Here is a 22991-nt window from a genome sequence, read left to right on the forward strand (position 1 = left end):
ACAACACCTTGTAAGGTAAGTGCTATTATTCACATTTTACAGTTGAGGAAACAGAGGCAAACAGGTTAAGTGACTTGTCCAGGGTCACAACTACTAAGAGTCTGAGACCAGATTTGAAATTATGGACTAAGTGACTTCAGGCCTAGTGTTCTATCCACTGCTCCCACCAGCCACAAAACTCATATGAACCAGGATCAAAGCTACCACTGTGGTCCAGAGTTGTGTCCTCTAAGAGGACCCTGTGTTCCAGTTTCACCTCTGAAGCTTACTATAGCTGTGTGATCCTGGACAAGTTACTTAACATCCTCAGGCCTCTTCATCTGTAGAATGAGAGGATTAGACTGGATGATTTTTTTAGGTTCCTATAGACTTATAGTCTCACAACCTATGACCTTATGGCCTAAGAACCCAAGATCCTTTCAGCCGATCCCCCATCAGACTGTTCCACAAGGATAGAGACATTGCTGTCTTAGGTAAAATGTTTGCCACCACCAGCATTAACTCAATGCTCTGTACAAAAAGTTTGTTTAATGAATTAAAGGCAGCAACCTTGTTTTGGTTAGTGTCTTTCAAGCCTCTTGACAATAACCCAAGAGACAGAAAAGTCTAAATATAACAGCTAATTCCAGAAATGCCTGCCCTCCAGGGACTTCACAGGCCACTCCCAACACTCACCACCAAAGGCCAGGGTACCATGTAGAGTTTCAAATGTAGTTGCCACAGGTAGATGATGAAGAAGATGATTGTCACCAGCCAGAGGAAGACTGCTACAAACATCACCCAGCCATAGATTGAGTAGTAGTGATAAGGGGTGTCTGCAATCAGGGCCCAGACTAGCAGACCCACCACCTGGAAGGGTAGAGAACACAGCATTAGGAGTCAGATTCCAGGATAGCTGTACCATGGCCGAGGTGGGGGTGGGGGTGGTGGGAATCTTCTTTTATTGATCGCCATCACACTGTGTATGCTGTAGAGATGCTTAAGCCTCCATGCCAGGGTCACTATCCTTCATTCCCACAGACTCACTGGACATTAGGAAGAGTCCAGGTAGTGTTATCATCACTTTGTGAATAGAGAACCTGAGGTCTAAAGAGGTTAAAAGCACTCATGGTCACATCTTGGGAAGGGACCTACTTGATGTCACACCTGAAAACCTGGCTTCCCTGCTAGTGATCTGACTAGATTTAGGAACACCATAATATAATATTATGTACTTAAATAGCCAAAGGAACTACTTTCACAGTAACAAGGCCCTCCTTAGAACTAACATTCTCTCTAGCCTTACTCTGGAGGGTTAATGTGACTTAAGGGAAAAGGCCCTTCTTGGAACCCGTTTCCTTTTATAGGCAATAGGGAGGTAGGGAGAGGCTGAACTGCGTTGACTTTATGGTCTCTTCCAGCTTTGACACTCTTTGAGTCTATAAGTTCAAATTGAGTGAATTTGTGACCCAGTTACACAGAAACTAGTAGCCCCACATAATGTGATTCTGCCAACACTGGCTGCCTTTGGTAAAATGAACCAACCATAGTGAGCAGATAACTCAGCACCTGAGGTCTCGGAAGCTCAGATAAACCAGTTCTGTTGTATCTGAACTCTGATAAAGAGCAAAAGTTTGAAGTTAGCTTTCAACTAGAGCTAAAAGAAGAAATCAAAAGGAAAAATGGGGTACAGCATAGGAGCCCACTGAATGGGGGACAAATTGTCTGAATAAGTCACGGCATAAGAATGTCCACGAATGGAGGAATGACGATTGTGGAGATTTCAGAGGAATATGGGATAATTTGTATGAACTGATACAGAGGGAAGAAAGCAGTGACAAAGGAACCGTAAACAATGAAGACACTGTAAATAAAGCTATCCAGAAGCAACAAAACCGCTCAAATACAGTAGTCAATGTTAGTGCCATACTGTCAAAGAAAAAGGACACATCTTTTCTATTCACAACTGATGAATTTATTGGGAATGGGGTGGAATCCGCTTTGTAGAGAAGTTGGTGGGTTGTTTTGTTTTTTAACATCTGTTGTGTTAAACCAAAAAAGGCTTTCATTTGCAACTCAGAAGTTTTAGAGAGTTTCCTGACAGAATTGAGAGGTTAAGTAAATAAATGAAAAAAAAAGGCATTTTTTTTTAAAGCATTAGAGATGCAAATAGAAAAGCAAGCCTGTTCCTGCTCTCAAGTTCACATTCTGATAACTTGTCCAGTTACTAGGCCTGAAGGTATCAAAGGTGGGGTTTCAACCCCAGTCTTCTTTATTCCAAGGTCAGCTTTCTCCAATATGCCACATGGTTTCTTTTCAGTATGCCTCCTGCCTAGGCTTCTAGTTATAATAGTGGAACTGTCAGGTGGTCTGAGAAAGGTAGGGTTTAATAGTCTGTGGATAACTGGAGAAAATCCATTTCCTTGCCTTCCATGCTTTCTCTTCTAAAGCAGGATCAATGACCTGCCTGGAAAACTGACTGGCTGCATTTTTTCCTGCAAGCATGTGGCCTTCTTGGCCCATATCAGAGACATCATCTCCCCTCGGCCATAGCATATTTTGTCCCCTTGTCTGGGAAGTAGAGCCCAAATGTGGTTGTCAAACTCCTCTTCCTTCCTCACAGGTCCTAATGCTTTTAACACAGCAGTTCTGAGGGGGCCTATAAGGTCAAAACTTTTCAAAATGATGCTAATGTGTTTTAATTTATAATGTAGTAAACAGATATTACCCACACAAACAAAATCTCTTTGGGGGGAGGGGCACTCAAATATTTTTTGCCTTTTTTCTCTTTTAAAAAATATTTATTTTTAGTTTTCAACATTTACTTCCATAAGATTTTGAGTTCCAAATTTTCTCCCTCTCCCTTTACTCCCCCCACTCCAAAACAGCATACAATCTGATATAGGCTCTACATATACATTTATATTAAACATTTTCACAATAGTCATGTTGTAAAGAAGAATTAGAACCAATGGGAAGAACCACAAGAAAGAAGAAACAAAAAAAGCACAAATAGTATGCTTTGATCTGCATTTAGATGCCATAGTTCTTTTTCTGGATGCAGACAGCGTTTTCCATCATGAGTCTTTTGGAATTGTCTTAGATCTTTGCCTTGCTAAGAAGAGGTAAGTCTATCAAAGTTAGTCATCATACAATGCTGCTACCGTGTTTCCCCGATAATAAGACCTATCCCGAAAATAAGCCCTCCCCTTACTGTGTAAGATTCCTCTAAAATAAGCCCATCCCCTGAAAATAAGCCCTATTGAGATCGCTACTGTAGTGAAGGTGATCCCCTGCGCTACACGCTACATTACGGTACCCTCTGTATGCACCGTCCCCCCCCCATGAAACGCATGCCGCGCTCCGAGCTGCATCCAGTCAGAGCTGCAGCAGTGAGCGCGTCATCCTGTTCTTCCCCAGTGATTTGCTTATTGAATAAAGGTACATTTTTTTTGTTCACATTTACCTGTTTATTAAAATTGCTGTCAATGTTCATTAAAATAAGCCCTCCCCTGAAAATAAGCCCTCTGGTGTTTTTCTGTCCAAAAAAAGTAATAAGACAGTGTCTTATCGGGGAAACACGGTATTACTGGCAGGCACTCAATTTTTAAGAGTATAAAAGGGTTGCAAGACCAAAAAGTTTGAGTACTGGTTTTAACAGCTGCCAATTTTAGGGAAATCCAGTCCTTACTGTCACCCTCTTCTATGGGGACAAGTGCAAGGGTGCCTGCTACCACCCCCACTTCTCCTCCTTTCCTTACTGGCTCTCGAAAGCTCAGAGTTAGAAAGGACTTCAGAAGCCCTCAGATTCAAGCCCATACATAAACTCTAACCTTTTCAAGGTCCACATCTGAAGAATTGTGTTCAGTTCTGGATGACAAATTTTAGGAAGGACATTGATAAACTGAAGAGAATCCAGAGAAAGTGATAAGGATGGGAAGACCCTTCAGATCATGCCATGTGAGGGATTGGAAGTGAAGGGACTGGAAAAGAGAAGACTTAGCAGGAACATGATAGTTACCTCTAAGAATTTGAAGGGCCAGTACAAGGGAGAGGGATTAGATTTGTTCTGCCACGCTCTGAAGGGCAAAATCTGCAGAAATGGATTGATGTTGCAGAGAGGCACATTTTGGGTCTAATTTAAGGAAGAACTTCCTAACAATTAGAACTATCCTAAAATGGAATGGACTAAGGAGGTAGTAAGTTGGATGACCACTTGTCTGTAAAATAAGTTGTAGAGAGAAATCTTGTTCAAAAAAAAAAAGGAAGGTAAGCAACAGTCTCTGGAAAATTTAGTAGAGTAATTCAGAGAAGAACAAAAGGACTGTGGTACAAGGATCAAGGACCCAGTGGAGACTAGATAATGTAGATTTATAATAGATTATAATAATAGTAGCACTCTTTCCCCAGGGGAATTCAGTGCCTCAGGAACGAGAATGGAGAAGGCAGATTGTGAAGGTCACAGAGAGTTAGGACAGGCTTTCTCCAGACAGGCTTCATAGAATTGTGTGAGGAAGGTATCAGCCTCCTCCCTTTGGGTTCACATGGCAGGAGAAAATTGTAGAATTAGGCAGTCACTAAGCATTTATTAAATACCTACTATAGTGCCAGGCCCAGAGAAGGAAATGGCCAGCCACTCCAGTATCTTTGCCAAGAAAACCCATTGACATTATTGGCATGCTATGGTCCACAGGGTCACCAAGAGTCAGACATGAGTGAATGACTGAACATGCATACATATGCTGGGCACTGTGCTAGGCACTGATTATAAAATGAAAAGCAAAAGACTCTCAAGGAGCGCACATCTAATGGGGGAGACGACATGAAAACTGCATCCAAACAAAAACTACACAAGTAGGAAGGAATCAAAAGAGGGAAGGCACTAGCATGAAGGGGGTCAGGAAAGGCTTCTTACGGGGGTTAGGATTTTAGCTGGAATTTGCAGGAAGCCACAAGGTAGAGATGAGGAAGGAGAACATTTCAGGTATGGGAAATAGTCAGTGAAAATGCCCATTGTAGAGGTGGATTGTCTTGTTTAAGGAACAGCAAGAAGAAGGCCAGTGTCACTGGATTGCATTAATATGTGGTGTAGGGAGAAGCAAGGTGCAATAAGACTGGAAAGGTAAGTGAAGGCTTTGAATGCCAAACAGAATTTATATTTGATCTTGGAAGTGATGGGGAGCCACTGGAGCTTAGTAGTAGAGGAAGAGGAAGTATGTGACATGGTCAAAACTGTACTAAGGGGGTGGCTAGGTGGCACAGTGAATCTCTATTCACTGCCCTCAAGTCAGGAAGACCTGAGTTCAAATCTGGCATCAGACACTTAATACTTACTAGCTATGTGACCTTGGGCAAGTCACTTAACTCCAATTGCCCTGTGCCCTCCAAAAAACAACCCTGTACTTTAGGAAGATCAGTTTGACCGTGGAGTGGGGAGAAACCTGGGGCAGGGAGCCTCACAGGCAGGCTCTTGAAATGGTCCAGCTGTGAGGTGATGAGGGCCAGTGTACAAGAGACATTAGGAAGGTGAAGCTGACAGGCCTTGGCATCAGGCTGGCTGTGGGGGTGGGGGAGAGTGCTCAGGTGAGACTGACACATAGGTTTTGAGCCATAGTGACCGAGAGGATGGTGGTACCCATTCAGTGAGGTTCTCTTCCCAGCTGGTATGTGCTTCTTTACGCTCTCCTATTTCTTGAGCCTCTCAAGTCAATTCTATCATAGTCCAGCTTCTTCCTTGAGAGCAGGGACTTTCCTTTGCCTTCCTTTGTATCCTCAGCACTTAGCACAGTGCCTAAGACACAGGAGGTGCTTAATAAATGACTGATTGACCACCTATAAAAGGAATAATGACCTCTGTCTTGCTTCCCTTACTAAGGGTGTTATGAAACATCAGTTAAATCATCATGATTATGAATAGGATTGCCTAACAGTCGTTAGTCATCTCAGTCATGTCCAATTCTTCTGATCCCACTTGGGGTTTTCTTGGCAAGATACTGGAGTGGTTTGCCATTTGAGAGTTGAGGAAACTGAGGTAAACAGGGTTAAGTCTCTTGCCCAGGGTCACACCACTAGTAAGTGTCTGAGGCTGGATATGAATTCAGTTCTTCCTGATTCCAGGTCCAATACCCTTACTAACATTAAGGCACTAGGTAAGCACGAGTTATTATCATCATTGTAGTGTCATTATCCCTGTTTTTTAAATATAGTCCCCCATTACTATCCTTATAAGTGAGAAAACTTGGACAAGGAGAGAAATGACTTGCTCCTGAAAACAGGAGGAAGACAAATGCCAAGTTCAAGGCCAGTGTGACTAGAATGTGGGACACCAGAAGAGGATTCATGAGGAATAAGTCTCTTGAGACATGCTGGTCAGACTGAAGGGCTTTAAATGCTAGGCTGAGGAGTTTGTGTATGATCTCTGGGTCACAGCGCTGCAGGTCCCAGCCCTTCAAAGTTGGGCTTGGGCAGGGTGGGAGTGATGCCACTTTGCCACAAATCTTTCCACCTCTTCCCTTCCAAGACACCTGACCCAGGTGTTAACTGCCTGAGATTTCTGCCTCAGGGCAGAAGGTCTTTTTTAATGATTTAAACCGGGCAGACCGGTTTTTCTCCCTACTCCCTACCCCAGAATTTATGGATCCCCAAATTCGCACTCAGACTTCCCCCTACTACATGCTATAGGCACAACCCCTTAGGACATACTACTCTGGGATCAGATTCCTTCTTCGGACATGGCAGTCAGATCACATTGGCCCTGCTGGGGTAAACACAGATATGGGCTTCGCTCCAGGGGAAGCTGGATACTGGCCATCTCCTACTGGCTGGTGTGGTTTCTGAAAGGAAGGGTGATACTGTGGAAATAACATGGGAGTTGGAGTCACTGGACTCAGGTTCAAATCCTGACCCTGAGGTCATCTGTATGACGTTGTATGAAGTCATTTAACCTTCTTATGCCTTATTTTCCTTATCTATTAAATGAGGAGAATCTACTAGATGACCCTTGGAGTCCCTTCCAACTAGGTCTAGGTCTGTGTTGCCTTGACCCCTTCCCCCAGGCCTCAGGCCTCAGCCTCTAGGGGGAAAGTGGGAGAAGAATTCTGTCCCTCTCTGGGCCTTCCCTCCAAAATGACTGACTTTAGGCCAGTTGAGGTCACTAGAGCACTATCCTCCCAATATCAATAAAGATTCAGTTCCTAAAGCCTTCCCAATTTAACCCTAATGATGGGGGAGTGGGAAGGTAGAAAAGAAGCAGGGAGAAAGGTGGGGAGGATATTCAGAAAGTCTGAAAAAAAAAACCACTCCCCAGGATGTTTTTCTTGTTTAACATGAAAGAAATTCTGAATTCTGAAAATGTATTTTTAGATCAGTGAATAAAATATTTAGGATAAGGAATTCAGATAGTGAATGCTGGGGCAGCTAGGTGGCACACTGCATAGAGTGCTGGGCCTAAAGTCAGGAAGACTAATCTTTCAGAGTTCAAATCTGGCCTCAAGACTCTTAGTAGCTGTGTGACCCTGGGCAAGTAATTTAACCCTATTTGCCTCAGTTTCTTCATTTATAAGATGAATTGAAGAAGGAAATGGCAAACCACTCCAGGTTTTGCCAAGAAAACCCCAAATGGGCTCACTAAGCGTCAGACTCAACTGAACAACAACATATAGTGAGTGCTGCTTAGGTTCCCCTACTTCCAAAGTGACTTTTTGGGGAAATGTTACCATTTCAAGATCCCTGGAATCAGATCATTACAATTCCCAAACAATGAGGGTAAGCAAGCAGTGCAATACAGCTGACTGTCCAAGGTAGGAACCAGAGCCTGACCTCTGGTGGCACTTCCGTCTCTAGAGAAGAAAGAAGCAAAAAACTTTTGATAGCTAGGCACAGCTCAGAAAGGAGGAGTAAGCAGACAAGGCCTTGGAGGAAGAAAAATAATAGCTTATATTTGCATGGCATTTTATGGTTTACAAACCTTTTCTCCTGATAGTGTTATGAAACAGGAAAGACCTTTACTATTATTTCCATTTTTTAGATAAGGAAAATGAGGCACGGAACTTAAGCAACTTTCCCACTGTCACTTACATAGTAAATGGTGGTGTCAGGAACCAACGCCCAGGTCTCCTGACTCTGGGTCCAGAAGTTACAGGAAACAAGTTTAGGTGGGAGGAGGGTGGTTCCTGTCCTTCTTTACCCCTCCCCCATCTCCATCCCTGCCCATTCTGAGACCACACTGAGGGTTTGACTGGTGAGGCCATTACAATGACAAATGCAGTGTGGAGTTAGTACCAAGAACTTTTTTAAAAGTATGGGCAGTTTTCTTGTTTTAGGGTTTGTTTGTTTTTTGCTTTCTGGAGGGGGAAAGGTAGGGCAATTGGGGTTAAGTGATTTGCCTAAGGTCACAGGACTAGTTTTGTGTTATGTGTCTGAACTGGATTTGAACTCAGGTCCTCCTGACTGCAGGACTGGTGATCTATTCAGTGAGCCACATGGCCGCCCCTTGCTTTTTTGTTTTTTGTATTGCACAGATTTCTTAAAGATAAATACATGAAACCTCATTTTTAAAAGATCAATGAAATATTTCTCCTTTTACCTTTTCATTGTTTAAAATAAACATTAGATTTTTTAAAATGTATGTGTTTAGTTGTAATATATGATTGTGATGGAATACTATTGTACTGTAAGAAGTGATGAAGAGAATGGTTTCAGAAAACCCTAGAAGACTGATACAAACTAATGCAAAGTCAAGTGAGAAGAACCAGACGACCATTCTACACAGTAACAGCAATATTGTAACGATAATCAATTGTGAGACTTACCTACTTCTATCAGTATCTAAGACAGTTCCGAAAAATTCATTATGGAAAATGCTATCCATCTCCAGAGAGAGAACTAATGAATTCTGAGCATGGATTGAAACTTTTTTTTCCACTTCATTTTTCTTGCTTTTAAAAAATGCAACACCACCAATATGGAGATAGGTTTCACATGACTTCATAAGTATGTTGTTGTTAAGTCACTTCAGTTGCATCTGATTCTACATGACCCCATTTGCAGTTTTCTTGACAAAAGATCCAAGAGTGGTTTGCCATCTCCTTCACCAGATCATTTTACAGATGAGAAACTGAGGCAAACAGGGCTAAGTGATTTGCCCAGGGTCACACAACTATTACATGTCTTGAGGTTGCATCTGAACTCAGGTCTTCCTGACTCCAAGTCTGGTGCTCTGCCCACTGAGCCACCTCACAGCTGTATATATAAGCATAATAGATAACTATATTTCTTGTCTTCTCAGTGGATGAGGGATGGGGTGGAGGGAGGGAGAGAATTTGAAACTGAAAATAAAAATTAAAAAAGTCCTGTCCAGCTCTAAGAATAAAATAAAATAAAATATACTTGTCTGCAGTTTTGTCTTTTTTCCTTTCATCCAGCAATATTTGGGGGAGGGAGTGGGAGGATCATAATGGACATCACAATAAACTTAGGTAGGGTAATTTATATTCCATATTTCTCCAAATATAAGCCTTGCTGTTAAAGTAAGATTTTTTTTTCTTTTAAATGTTTTACTGATGCTGTTTTCTTGTTTTATGTTATCACTTTCAAGTGACTCCCTCCCCAGAGAGGATCTCTGAAGTCAGGACTTACACTGTCATAAAGCCTTTAATTGTTTTCCTTTACATTATTGTAACTACCATGGCAATTGTTCTCTTGGTTTTGCCTACTTAGCTCTCTATTAATTCATACAAATCTTCCCAGGTTTCTCTGATTGTGTGATTTCTTATGGTGCAATACTATTCCATTACATTCATATACCACCATGTTTTTAGGCAATCCCTAATAGAATGGCACCCAATTTCCTTCCAGTTTTTTGTTACTACAAAAAGTGCTGCTCGTTTTTGGATTAACAGGATTTTTCTTTCTTTCCACAATAAGATCTTTGAAAGGGAAAAAAAAAACCCACATAAATATACACTAAGAATGACACCAATTATAGGCCATATTCAAGTTTTGGGTTTTTTTACACAATTACTGAAATGGCTTGCATATAGGCACAGGAACCTTCCACCACTCTGCTGGAAGCCTCTTGTTTAGGAGTGAACAGCTCAGGGATGGGGGAAAATTGAGTACTTGACCCAGGAAAGCCACAGATCCCAAAGGACCCACCTCATGTCAGCAGCTCACCAGGCTTGTCTGATTTCCTCTGGCTTCAGTCTACCCAAAATTTAATTGACTCCTGTACCCTGGGGACATTAAACTGAATGGCCTCCTTAGATCCCTTGTATTTCTGAGGTTCTTGTGATTCATTGCCAGTGACAGGAAGAGGGAATTCACATATTCTTCTCCTCAGAACCTACACCAGCTGGTTGATTATGTTTACTTGATTCATCAAACAAGAATTCAATAGCTCCGAATGAATGTGGTCTTAGACTACAGGCCTGGCAATTCTCGCCCACAGGATCCATAGCTACCTCTGAAACTGCCCGTGCTAGACTAGGCTTATGCTAGGCTCTGCCACTTACCTGTTGTTTGACTTAGATAAATCACTTCCCCTCTCTGTGCCCCAGTTTTCTCATTGTAAAAACGAGATTGGATGAGATGATTGCCAAGGTTCCTGCCTGCTGTGACAGTCAACGTTTAACATTTGAACATTCTAAGAACTTTTTTGAGATGACACTCTATGCTCTAAGGTACCTTCTACCTCTAGGATTCAGTGTATGAAATCCCAGCCCCCAGCTTGAGCTGGGGCAGAAACATAGCACTGTAGTTTAGTTTGCTCCTCCCCTTCCTCCTACTGCTCTCTCCCTCCCCCATCTGTACAACCATTTACTAAGAGGTTGTCACATCTCACTGGAAAAGCTGTGTTAATGGGCAACCAGAGATCCTTCATAAATCCAGAGGATGAAAGCTATAACCATCAGCAAAAGGGCAGGTAAGGGCCCTTCTTGCCTTCTGGGAATCAGATAGGATCACATGTCCTAGAAAGCACTCAGGGTTCATCCAAGAGCTGCCTTCATGATGCACCTCTTTCCTCCAACTTAAGCAAGAGTCTGGGGAAGAACAGCCATGGCTCCAGGACAATCACAAGGACAACAAGTGGTGAACCATTCCCCTGTGGAATGGAAATCACAATCATACAATGTCAGAACTAGGAGGGATTTTATGAAAGGAAACAGGACCAGAAAGGGGACATGCTTGTCCAAGGTTACACAGTGAATCAAGTCAAGAGGTGGGTTAGAGGGGTCTGGTTTCTCAACTCCTGGTCTAGGCTTCTAGCCAACATACCACATACCCTCCAGCTAAGCATTTAGTCCAGCTTATAAATACATATGTACAGTTGTGTGTATGTGTATGGGCATATATGTGTGTATATATATATATACATATATATATGTACACACACACAATACACAAAAAGTGTTCAGGAACTCAGATTCTGAAGGGAATTCAGACCATTTAGTTCAACCCATACCTCAACAAGAGTCTCCAATACAATATACTTCATACTGGCTGTCTAGTAGATATCTTAAACTCAACAGGCCCAAACAGCTCTTGTTATCTTTCTTCCTAAGGCCTCCTGCCCTCCTAAGTTCCTCATTACTATCTAGGACACTGAAGGGATCAGAACAGTAAGTGGTAGTGGGGACTGAGTGAACCTTATTGACTCTATCGTGTGACTCGATTATGGAGCTAGGTCAGTTCTCTTTCTATTTAATTATGGTCTAATTCAACTTCTGTCTTGGGAAAAAACTTTATTCAATTATGGGAATGGTAAGAAAACTTTATTGCATTGTTTGAACCTAGCCTTGTGTGGTTGGGAAAATGGACCACCTACCTCTACCTGCTGCTTAGAAACTCATAGCTAAGGACCTAGGCCAGGGGTGGGAAACCTACCGTCTCAAGGCCACATGTGGCCCTCTAGGTCCTCAAGTACAATCTTTGACTGAATCCAAACTTCACAGAACAAATCACCTTAATTAAAGGATTTGTTCTATAAAACTTGGATTCAGTCAAAAGGCTGCACCCGAGGACCTAGGCTACATGTGGCCTCCAGGTCACAGGTTCCCCACCCCTGTGACCAGAAATACAATCAGATCCAAAGGCTGATGCAAGGAGTTTTCTCACAATTGTATATCTCAATCAGCCCATGTGTCTTATCAGAAAACTGGTCTCTAAGTGATCAGTTATTGCCTTCCTTTGTTTTGCTGTTCCTTTGATTGCTTACAGACACTTGGGGAAGTGGGACACCTCTTTTTCTGATTTCAGGGAATTGTACCTATTCTCTCTCCCCCTCCCAATGTGTAAAGTTCCTAATCTTATCAGATTACTTAATTTTGTATTCTGCTTAATTGTTTTCTTTTAATTCATTGGTCTTATTTGATTGTTTTTAAAAATGCATCATCTGTCTCCCTCTGTATTCGATGTCCAGTGCCAAGCAGGAGGCCTGGTCCCAGTTTATTGAGCAATTGGCACACATTGCTTAATGCACCAATGTGTTCAGAAAGCTTGAACCTTTGTCTCCTCGGTCATTTCAGCTTTCGTCCCCCACGACACCACCATTTTATCATCTCTCAGGTTTACAGCTAGGCATTATCTTCCACTTTTCACTCTCTCTCACCTTCCATACACAATCTGGGGTCAAGGCCTGTCCATATGCCCCTTGCAGCATCTCTTCATGTATGCTCCCTTCTCTCCTAATACTACCGCCATTCTGATGCAGGCCCTCATTACCTCAACTGCTTGGACTACAGCAATAGCCTGCTGGTTAGTCCCATTCCCTCAAGTCTCTCCCCACTCCAGTCCACCCTCCATTCATCTGCCAAAGGAATTTTCCTAAAATGTAGGTCTCACCATGTCAACCTGCCTCCCCACTCCCTTACATTCCTCTCTCCATTCAATAAACTCCAGTGGCTCAAAGATCAATTCAGAATCCTCTATTTGGCATTCAAAGCCCTTCACAACTGAGCTCTCTCCCCAGCTCTTCTTTTCCAGTCTTCTCATACTTTACTGCCCACTACATACTCTTCTGTCCAATGACACCAGTCTCCTCCATGTTCCATGAACAAAACACTCTCTCTTGGCTCTGGACATTTTTTCTGGCTATTCCCCAAGCCTGGAATGCTCTCCCTCCTCATCTCTGCCTCCTGGGTTCCCTGGTTTCCTTCAAGTCCTAGCTAAAATTCTGTCTTTTACAGGAATCCTTTCTCAGCCCTTCTTAATTTGAGTTCCTTCTCCCTTTTAAATTATTTACTATTTTTTCCTGTATCTAGCTTGTTCATACATACCTGTTTGCTAGCTGTCTCAGACTGTGATCTCCCTGAGAGCAGGGACCATCCTTTGCCTCTTTGTGTTTCCCCAGTGCTTACGACAGTGCCTGGCACATACTAAGCATTTGTGACTTAATAAATGACTGACTTTATAAACAAGTGATCATTCAGCCTTTGCCCATGTAACCTGTGACCCAGAGGCTCCCAGTACTCTCTGGGTTTGCATGGACTGTGAGGGATCTGGGAAGGTAAGTTTCAGCTAAAAACCACTCCCTCCACCTGCAGTTACGCCAGGAAAATGTAATACACTCAGGGTTACATTTTGTTTGAACTGTCTGGATTTGAATTTGAATTTGTCTGGATTTCCCTAAAAATGGATAAAAGAGGTCCCCAGAACTTATACAAACACTCAAAGTAGCACATGCAAGTAGCATAGAGAACAGCATATATTTCACTCCATGGAAGATGCAGAAGATTAAAAGGACTTAACAGGAGTTCATAAACAGGTAACATTCAGAGCACTCAAATAGCTCATCAACTATCATCCTCTTCCCTGCCTCCAAGGAACAGACTGAATGTGAGCATGCTCTAAGGGCAACCCTTGGACATTCCACTGAGCTCCTCTTTCCCATAGTTTTACACCTCCCTCCCCCTACTACCAAGATTCACAATACCACCCCATAGTGTAGACTTCCTCTGTAAGCTGCTCAACAAACAACACCCTTCCTCTTGAACTTGTATAGTTAGACTAACTACATGCTTTCCAAGCAGGATGAAGCTTAGGAACTGTGAGAGAATCATCACTTTCTTTATTCGAGGAAAACACTACATCAGAAGAATGTCCTCCTCTCTCAAGGAGGTCTAATTCCTGAAATATTAAAATTGTTATTATTGTCCAGTCATTTTTCAGTTGTGTCCCACTCTTTGAGACCCCATTTGGGATTTTCTTGGAAAAGATACTGGAATGGTTTACCATTTCCTTCTTCAGCTTATTTTACAGATGAAGAAACCGAGGCAGACAGGATTAAGTGACTTGCCCAGGGTCACACAGCTAAAAATGTCTGAGGCCAAATTTGAACTGACTTCAGACCTGTTACTCTATCCACTGTGCCACCTAATTGCCTACTACTAAAATTAAGAATTCTCCAACCCAAACATTGTAAGCATGTACATCCATGTCTATTTTTGTAATAAATATCACAGTCCCTGACTATTACCATCTCTTATTCTGTGAAAGTCAACTCTCAGAAACTCAAGTCTCAAGCTCCTGTAAAGACATAAAACTCCCACGTGCTTTCAAGTTCTCCTCCTCATAGCTCCAGAACAGAGGTTCACTCTATCACCTACTGGTATAAAAATCCAAGAAAGAGAAAATCAATCTGTCTTATTAATTTTACAGAGAGAGGCCCAGCTTTGCTGACAAGTGTTCATCCTCTTGAGTCAACCAATCAACTCACAGCAAGGCATCAGTGGGCATGCCCACCCTCCATAAAGAGGTGCCCCTCAGATATCTCCCAATTAAGGTGATCGGGGAATTAACCAAATCGACAAATTGCCTCTGATCAACTCCCCTAGTGTCTAGTGATTGGGGGAACCCACTATATCCTAAGACAACTTTTGGACAGTTCTTATTGGAGAAAGTTTTCCTAACTCCAATGTTGTAATGGATCTATGATCTTTTTTTTTTTTAAAGCAATTGGGGTTAAGTAACTTGCTCAAGGCTACACAGCCAGTTATTTCTGGGTGTGGTGCTAAGTATCTGAGCCCAGATTCGATCCCCAGGTCATCCCGACACTGGGAATGGTGCTCTTACTTGCTGTGCTACCTGGCCGCCCCTATGATCTTTTCAATGTATATACCCTCCTTAATAATGGGACCACAATTCATCCATGCCTCCCCACCTTAAGAAATTCTTGTCCCTGTCCTCTCATATATTTGACACAGACTCCACTTGATGTGCTAAAGGTCTACTCTGCATGCTTCTGAAATTATGAGGATGTTAGTGGAGCACCTGGGTTGTCCATTGGGTATATTCCTCCCTATCCTATGTGGCCAGCTCATCTTTTTTCCATCATATATTTCTTTGACCACAACTCTTACATTGCTTTTCTTGTGTAATTCCTCATTTTTGTAACACAGTACAGCTTGCTCATGCCCACCATGCACATCACCATTGCCCTTGGCATGATCTTTAACTTCACCATAACTCAAAGAAAATTGAGGTTATTAAGAGAACTTTACAATTTCTCAAGAGTAACCCAACTGCCCTCTTTCTGTTCAATTCATTGTACATTTGCATATTCTGTCCAAAATACACACATATGTACACTTTATAAATTGTCTGTTCAATTGCATTTTATAGTCTCATCTAAATAATAGGCAAGTTTCATCCACGTAGTGTGGACAGATAGGCCAGACCCATTTAAGTCACTATGCATTGAATTCAGGCAATTCTGCAACATTTTAGGGTTTGATGCAATCAACAAAATATCATCTGAAAATGGGGATGACTAGAAAGACCTAATTATCTTTTGGGAATTCTTCATGCACATGTATGTTTTTATGCCTCACTTTATTAATTAATTATTAATGACAATTAATAATTAATTGTTAATAATTAATAATTACTATATCTTTCAAAGTATCTTATATAATTTTGACATACACATGGGAGATGCCTTAATGGAGCAGAGCTTTGAAGGTAGACTTTTGCTCTCTCAAATCAAATGCTTTTTTAATAGTCAAACTATATTTGTTTTCTTCAACATCATTTCCACTTCTTCTATATCTGGGACTATAATGCTAGTGTCCAAATGTGGTGGCTCTTTATGATGAAAGGAATTTGTTATTCAACAATAAACAATTCTCACAGATCTTTTCCACCTTGCATCTCTTTGTTGTTCTCCTTCCAGTCTCATCCTTCATTCAAGTCCAGAGAACTTGTTTTTCCTTTCACTTCTTTTTAATGAGGTGATATTGCTTATGATCTTCCAACATCCTTTTCCACAAAATTTAACAAACAAGTTTATTTTGTAAACCAGTGTTGCCCTTGACTACCATTTCTTTCTGCTTGGCAAAGTGATCATAAATCTGATGGCTGAGGTGGTTTTCAGGTTCTTTTAGTCTCCTTGTTTTGGCAACTGATTTATAATAATTAAACTTCATTACAAAATTGTTTTAATTGGTGCCGATGTCCTTTTCTCTACCAGTTTCCCATTTTGGGGGGCATCAATAACTTGTTTAAATAAATCATGTTGGAGTTTTCAATTTGTACAGTATATCTTTTATTCTTTTATTAGTCTCATATTAATTTTCATGTAAAATTAGTAACCATCAAAATACATTTACTAATTTACTTCCCCCCCCCATTTTCTACAGTAGTAAATCCTATCTCTCCACCCTTTTTTCCATTTTGTCTAGCTGATGTTGTAAGAGGTTTTTACTCCTCATTTTTAGTGTCATAGTCTTCTGAACAGGCTTTTCAGAGAAGGCACAGTTAACTAAATATAAATCAAAGCATGTGTTATCATTATTACATTATAAGCATGTGTTAATCTTAGTTAGGAAAAACTACAATTTTGATTGTCAATCTTTTTCACATGAAAAGGTCCTGGAAAAGGAATGTAGTTGCTTATTGTCACTCCCTCCAAAAGCAGCTTTAATTTTAAGGAGAGCTAGTTCCCAGGTAGTCAGAGGCTTCCTCCAGCTCTTCTCTCATACAGCAAGCAGAATTTCAAAGTCCCCTCGTAGTTGGTATTTTCCTCAAGCAGTTCTCCCAACCCAGGGCTTATAGTGTCTTCTAGTAACAGTCAGCTGTACTGAAATGGAAGAATCTGGAACGTCTAATTTTTCTACAGATCCCACTTTTAGAGTTGCTCCTTCTGCCTCAGGCTGCCCAAATAAATGCTTTTTACTTAAAAACGCTCAGTGTACTGATTTCAGGTATTTCTCATACAGTTTTAACTTGTCATCAAGTTCAGCAATCTTGTCATAAACTATAGTTAGCTGTTCCTTATAATCTTGGTCTTTTTTTTTTTTTCTCCAAGAATTCTTTAAAAAGTCATCTTTTTTTTTTCATGAGCAGAATTTCTTTCCCACAGCCACATCAGGGTTGAAGTTTGATCATTTATCTTGCTGATTTCTGTTTTAATGATTTTAGCTTCCTCAACTTTTACCAGACATCATTCTGGAAAGCAGAATGTATCTGAGGTCGACTCACTCCTGCTAGGATGTCCCCATGGATGTTAAGAGCTTGCTCAACCCAAGAGAGTATCCCATCAGCCTCTTGTGGCCCCAGGGGTGCCTGCACACAAGTCATTTTGTAGTAATTTTAATCCTTGCTTTAACAAGATCTAGACAACTGGTTCATAACTGACTGCTATATCATTAGCAAGTTTTTTTCTATTTCCTGTCCATCAAAATAAAATTAATTTCATTTTTGTGATATTATTCAGCACTCCCTAAATCCAGCTCTTTCTATTTTGAGAAGCATCTATCATGTGTAGTGTGAGGCTTCCATGAAATATATAATTCTTTAGTCTCTCTCAATGTTTCCTCCTGGACAATATTTTTTTTGCTCTCCTTGCCTATGATCACCTTTGCTTTGAAGTTTTAATTTTTATTTTAATTCGGAGTGTCCTATCAAGTTTTTTTTTTACTATAAAGTTTTAATATAATTTCTATATCTCTTCATCTTGCAAAACAAAGAGAATAAGCTGTAATCACTTTTCTGGTGGCCCTTTTGCAGTTATTTATCTTGAGTCCCAATATGTGGTAACCAAAGTCCTATGAAATGATATTTCTTTGACATATGCTAAAAACAACTTCACCACTCTGTTAAGCTTTCCTCAAATAAAGGCAAAACCCACCTCTGCAAAATCTGTCAAGATCTTTTTGGCTCTTGATTTTGACATCCAGCCCATTAGCTATCCTCAATTTTTTGTCATCTGCAAATCTGCTAAGCATGCCATCTATGTCTTTATTCTAGACACTGTTAAAAATGTTGAGCTCGTAGAGATTCAAGCAGAAATCCCGCAGATACTACACTAGAAACTGCTTTGATCCAGTCAAACTGTCCTGAATCCATCTAACCATATTATGACCTTGCCCACATCTATCCAATTTATCCCCTAGAATAGTGTGATAGTCTTTATCAGATGCTTTACCAAGATCTAAGTGAAGTGTAACTATAGCATTCCTTTTATCTACAGAAGCCTGTCAAAAAAGAAAAGGAAATTATTCTAATGTGACCTGAAAAAAACCCACTTTATTTTTTATTAATGTGTTTAATTTTTGTATCATATATTTCTGAGTAGATCCTGTCTCCCTTCCTTAGCCAACAAGCCATCCTTTGTAACAAAATTTAAAAAGAAACAGGAAGCAACTAACAAGACAACAGTCATTCCTGATGACAGAGTCAATATTCCCCCCAATGAATCCCCCACCTCTGCAAGGAGGGGAAAGAGGTACATTTTCTAAACACTTCTCCAGGATCAAGCTTCATCACTATAACTTCATAATGTTCATTTTTAAAAATTTGTTTTCCATTTATTTTGTTATAGTCATTGTATAAATTGTTTTCCTGGTTCTGCTTACTTCACTCTGCATCAGTTCATGCAAGTCTTTCCATGCCTCCTTTTGTGGTTCACATTCAGATGTGACTTGTTCTTAATGAAGCCTTGATGGCTCTCTATGACCACTGCTTCCTTTTCTAGATCTTCACTAACTGCCTCTTTAATATAAGACCTAGAATTTTTCCTGGAATAAAACTCACTGACCTTCAGTTTATAGATTCCTTTCTTCCTCCCTACCTCTTTTTTTTTTGAGGGGGGGACTGAATGAGTTTTTATTTTTCTCTAATTCTACAGCATTCCTCCAGTTCCCCACAGTCTTCCAAAGATCATTGACAGTAGCTTAGTAATTATAACCACTTGTCCTTTCAATACCTGATTCATCTGGGCCACATGATTTCAACTCATCAAGGGCATCAATGTGTCTTTTTACTGGGGCGGCCAGGTAGCACAGCGAGTAAGAGCACTGGCTCCAGTGTTGGGATGACCTGGGAATCGAATCCCGGGCTCAGATACTCAGCACCACACCCAAAAATAACTGGCCGTGTAACCTTGAGCAAGTTACTTGACCCTGATTGCTTATAAAAAAAAAAATGTGTCCTTTTACTATGCCTCCTCATTTGGGGTTTCAAATACCTTATTAGCCATTTTTGTTCTGTCCTTTTCAAGCCAAAGATCATCCTGCTTGGCAGAGAAAACAGAAGTCAGGCAAGAGCTGAGCAGCTCTGCCTTCCCTCCATCATCAGGGCAATTTGGTGATAAGCCTATATATCTGATTGGCACTTTGACCTCTGCTATCAAATCTGAATCTTCATTGTACTTTACTAAAGATAAGCTATGAGGAAGCTATGTGTGGGATTCGGGCAAGTCAGGTGCTAGTCATAGTATTCATGAAATCACAGAATGCCAGGGATGGCAAGACCCTTGAGAGACCATCTAGTCTAACCTCCTCATTTTAAAGAGGAGGATCCTGAAGCCCAAAGACAAAAAGTGACCTCCCCAAGGTCACCAAGAGAATCAGCAGCAGAGCCAGCTCTAGAAGCAATGTTTCTTCTCCTCTCAGCTGGGATCTTTTCACTGTACCATACCATCTTACTTATCTCTTGAAATTAGCCATGTTACCTCGGGAAAGTCGTTTGATTACTCTGAGCTCCAGGTTCCCTACTTGTCTGCCAGCTGGACATCATTTTTACCCCATCCTTCTGCATGGCAACCTTGACTGTGAGGATCAAATCAGTTATTGGATCCAATTTTACAAATATTTTTAAGCACTGGTGAAGGCATTAGGAATACAGAGATTAAATAAAAGAGATGCTGTTTTCAAGGAGTTTACAATCTAATGGGTTATGAGATAGACAAGACATGTATAGGTATGTATGGATCAGCTAAATGGTACAGTTAATAGAACACTGGGCTCTAGTCAGGAAGACCTAGATTCAAATCCAGCTTTGGGAACTTTCAAGCTGTGTAACTCTGGGGAAGTCACCTAACTTCTGTCTGCCTCAGTTTCCTTATCTGCAAAATGGAGATAAGAGCACCAACCTCCCATGATTGTGGTAAGGATCAAATGAGATAACAATTGTAAAGTGCTTATCAGAGTGCCTGGAACATATATAAATTATATATATTTATTAACATATATTATTTATTATAATTAATATATTAACATATATTAATTATATATTTATTAAGTTATATAAATATTAACTATTATTATTGTCATTGTTAAAATTATTATTATCATTATTACAAGAAACTAAGATCCATGGGAGATGGAAAAAAGTGAAAAGGTATCCAAAGCACTAGGAGAAATCTGAGGAGGGGAAAAAAAGATCACTTTAAAAAAACAACAACAAAATTTTGATCTTTTTTGTTTTTGTATCACCTTCATTTCAAAATATATCTTCTCTTCCCCTGCCCAATAGGCCATCCCTTGAAAAATGAGAAAGAGAAGGGGGGAATCCATTCAGGAGATCTAGCTGACTCATCAAGCAAGTCTGGCCATATAGGCAGTGTTTCATACCTACAATCTCACACCTCTGCAAACAGGTCAGGTAGGTACATTTTCTCCTTTTCTCTGGGGAAAAGCTTCCTCATTATATTTACACAGTGATTGGTTTCAAGAAAAATCATGTTCAGCTAGCTTCAGGGAAGAAATGGCACCTAACTCAAGTCTTGAAGGAGATTAAGAAAGTCAGCAGATGGTGGTTAGTGGGGAGGTCCAGCTAAGGAGACAGCTTGAGCCAAGCCATAGAAGCCTATGAAGACCACAGGGGCCAGGGGGCATGTCACCGGATCATAGAGAAATGAGCTGTAAAACTTCCTCGTTGCCACAATGCTAGTGGGGCTGAGCCACTCAGGGATCATAAGGACCCCAAAAGGTCCTCAGAACTATTTAATCCCTTCATTTTACATATGAGAAAACTGATGCCCAGAAATCTGACTTGTTCTAGATCACCCAGATGATAAATAGGAATCTTTGTGTCTGGAGTTTTTCAGAAAGAGACGGTTATCTAGACCTGAGCATGCTGGACCAGTCAATCGCCCTCTCCCCCACCAATTTCCCATCCCTCCCCCACCCCAGCCCCTTTCGGCTCTAGGGAGCCAGGATTCTTCTCTCCATTTCATGCAGAAGGGTACTACAAAGACCAAAGAGACGAACAATTCCCTCCTCCTTTAGGCTACTTTGCCCCCTCCTTTTATTCCACAGATCAAAATCAACTCTTTCCTCATTTTCTATCCCTCTCCACTTTTGAAGCATGGGGCACACTGGGGACCAGGACCGGCAGCTGTGCTTCTGCGTTTGTCTCTGGTAACACCAGAAAGCGGCCTTGCCAGGCCCAGCCTCCACCTCTGCCTTTCACTTCTTGGGGGTGGTGAAAGGGCCTTTATGGAAAAGAAAAGGCATTGTTTGGAGGATTACAAAGGGGCAGGGGATACAGAGGCGGTCTTTAACTGCCTTGGCCTTAGAAAAACAACAGCCCCTTTTCACTGGCAAGTCAAGTTTAGAAAGGAAGAAGCCCAGAAGTGGTGGTAAAGACACAGGCAGAACTTGGGGCAGGGTCCAGACAGGAGACCTCTGTGGCTTCATCTTATAAGTAAAGCAAGAGGGGACCAAGACTCAGGTGGCCTCTGGAGAAAGCACCCTGAGACCAGATAAGTTTCACTGCTGGCCTTGCTATGTGTCTTTTAACAAATGGCTTCATCTCTCTGGGCCTCAGTTTTCTCCAATGGCAAGTGTGACAGTTCACTCCTGCCAGGGGCTAGAGGGGAAACCCCGCTGTCATATCAAAGACAAGGTTAAACCTAGAGTCAGAAAGTCCAGGTTTGAATCCCACACTCGTCTCCATCTCTAGACAAGTCAGCTGATGCATCTGAGTCTCAGTTCCCTCACCTGTTAAATGGAGAAGATTAACACACCACTTCCTCTCCTTGGGCAACTTCAATTTACAAATTCATCTATGAAATAAAAGTTTGGGACACGATGATCTCTCAGTTCCCCACCCAGCTCTAAATTCAATGATACTATGTCTGGAAAGGACTTTGCAAACCACGTGGGGCTACAGAGCCCTGAGATGTTATCATCAAATGAGAAGCAATGCCATCAATGTTATCATCAAATGAGAATACAAATGTCAGGGGTCATTTGTAACTTCACATGTATCTTCTATTGCCTGGACAGTAGTTGGAATTTCCCCTGAAGTCAGAGAGGTCAGTGCTTCTTCTAACCCCTGCTGAGCACCTCCAAGTAAAGAGCTCAGTGTAGAATAGAGGCATTCTATGAGATAGACAAGACTGTGCTGGAGGCATCACTGGCCTCCTATCATCCTGCAGCATGCCCTCCTTCCCAAACCTCCCTCCCTCACCCCTGTCCCAGCCCTGCAATGCTTTCAGGGCCAGGCACCTGCAAACAGGTAGCAGGGCTCAGCCAAGAGAAGGTAGTACTGACTTCCCCACTCCTGGACCTCACTGGTCCCCTTTCAATAAACAAGCAAACAAAAAAGAATGGGTGTGCTTTGGGTTTTGGGTTGTCCTTGGTATGAGATTGGTGAACTGCTCTGACAACTCCTTGAGGCTTGGCTTGCCTGGAGAGTCACCAAGGAAAACAGAACTATGGGATGCAGCCACATTGCCTTCCAAGTCAAGGGACACAGCTGGTAGATCCAGGTTGGGTTCTACTCTGTTG

The 22991-nt window shown here is 41.5% G+C and overlaps 1 protein-coding gene across 1 annotated transcript in view; it reads right to left on the minus strand.

Annotated features, from left to right (window-relative positions):
- Positions 1-22991, minus strand: part of PLLP (plasmolipin) — a 35627-nt gene that overhangs the window by 5482 nt on the left and 7154 nt on the right. The window contains exon 2 of the mRNA XM_069107791.1: positions 676-849. Coding sequence (XP_068963892.1) covers positions 676-849 — 174 coding nt within the window. The remainder of the gene's footprint in view (positions 1-675; positions 850-22991) is intronic.

The sequence above is a fragment of the Petaurus breviceps genome, unplaced genomic scaffold, assembly GCF_028583685.1.
Source record: "Petaurus breviceps papuanus isolate PSGF00001 unplaced genomic scaffold, PetGlider_PUasm1.0 90281, whole genome shotgun sequence".
In the NCBI taxonomy this organism is placed as follows: Eukaryota; Metazoa; Chordata; class Mammalia; order Diprotodontia; family Petauridae; genus Petaurus; species Petaurus breviceps.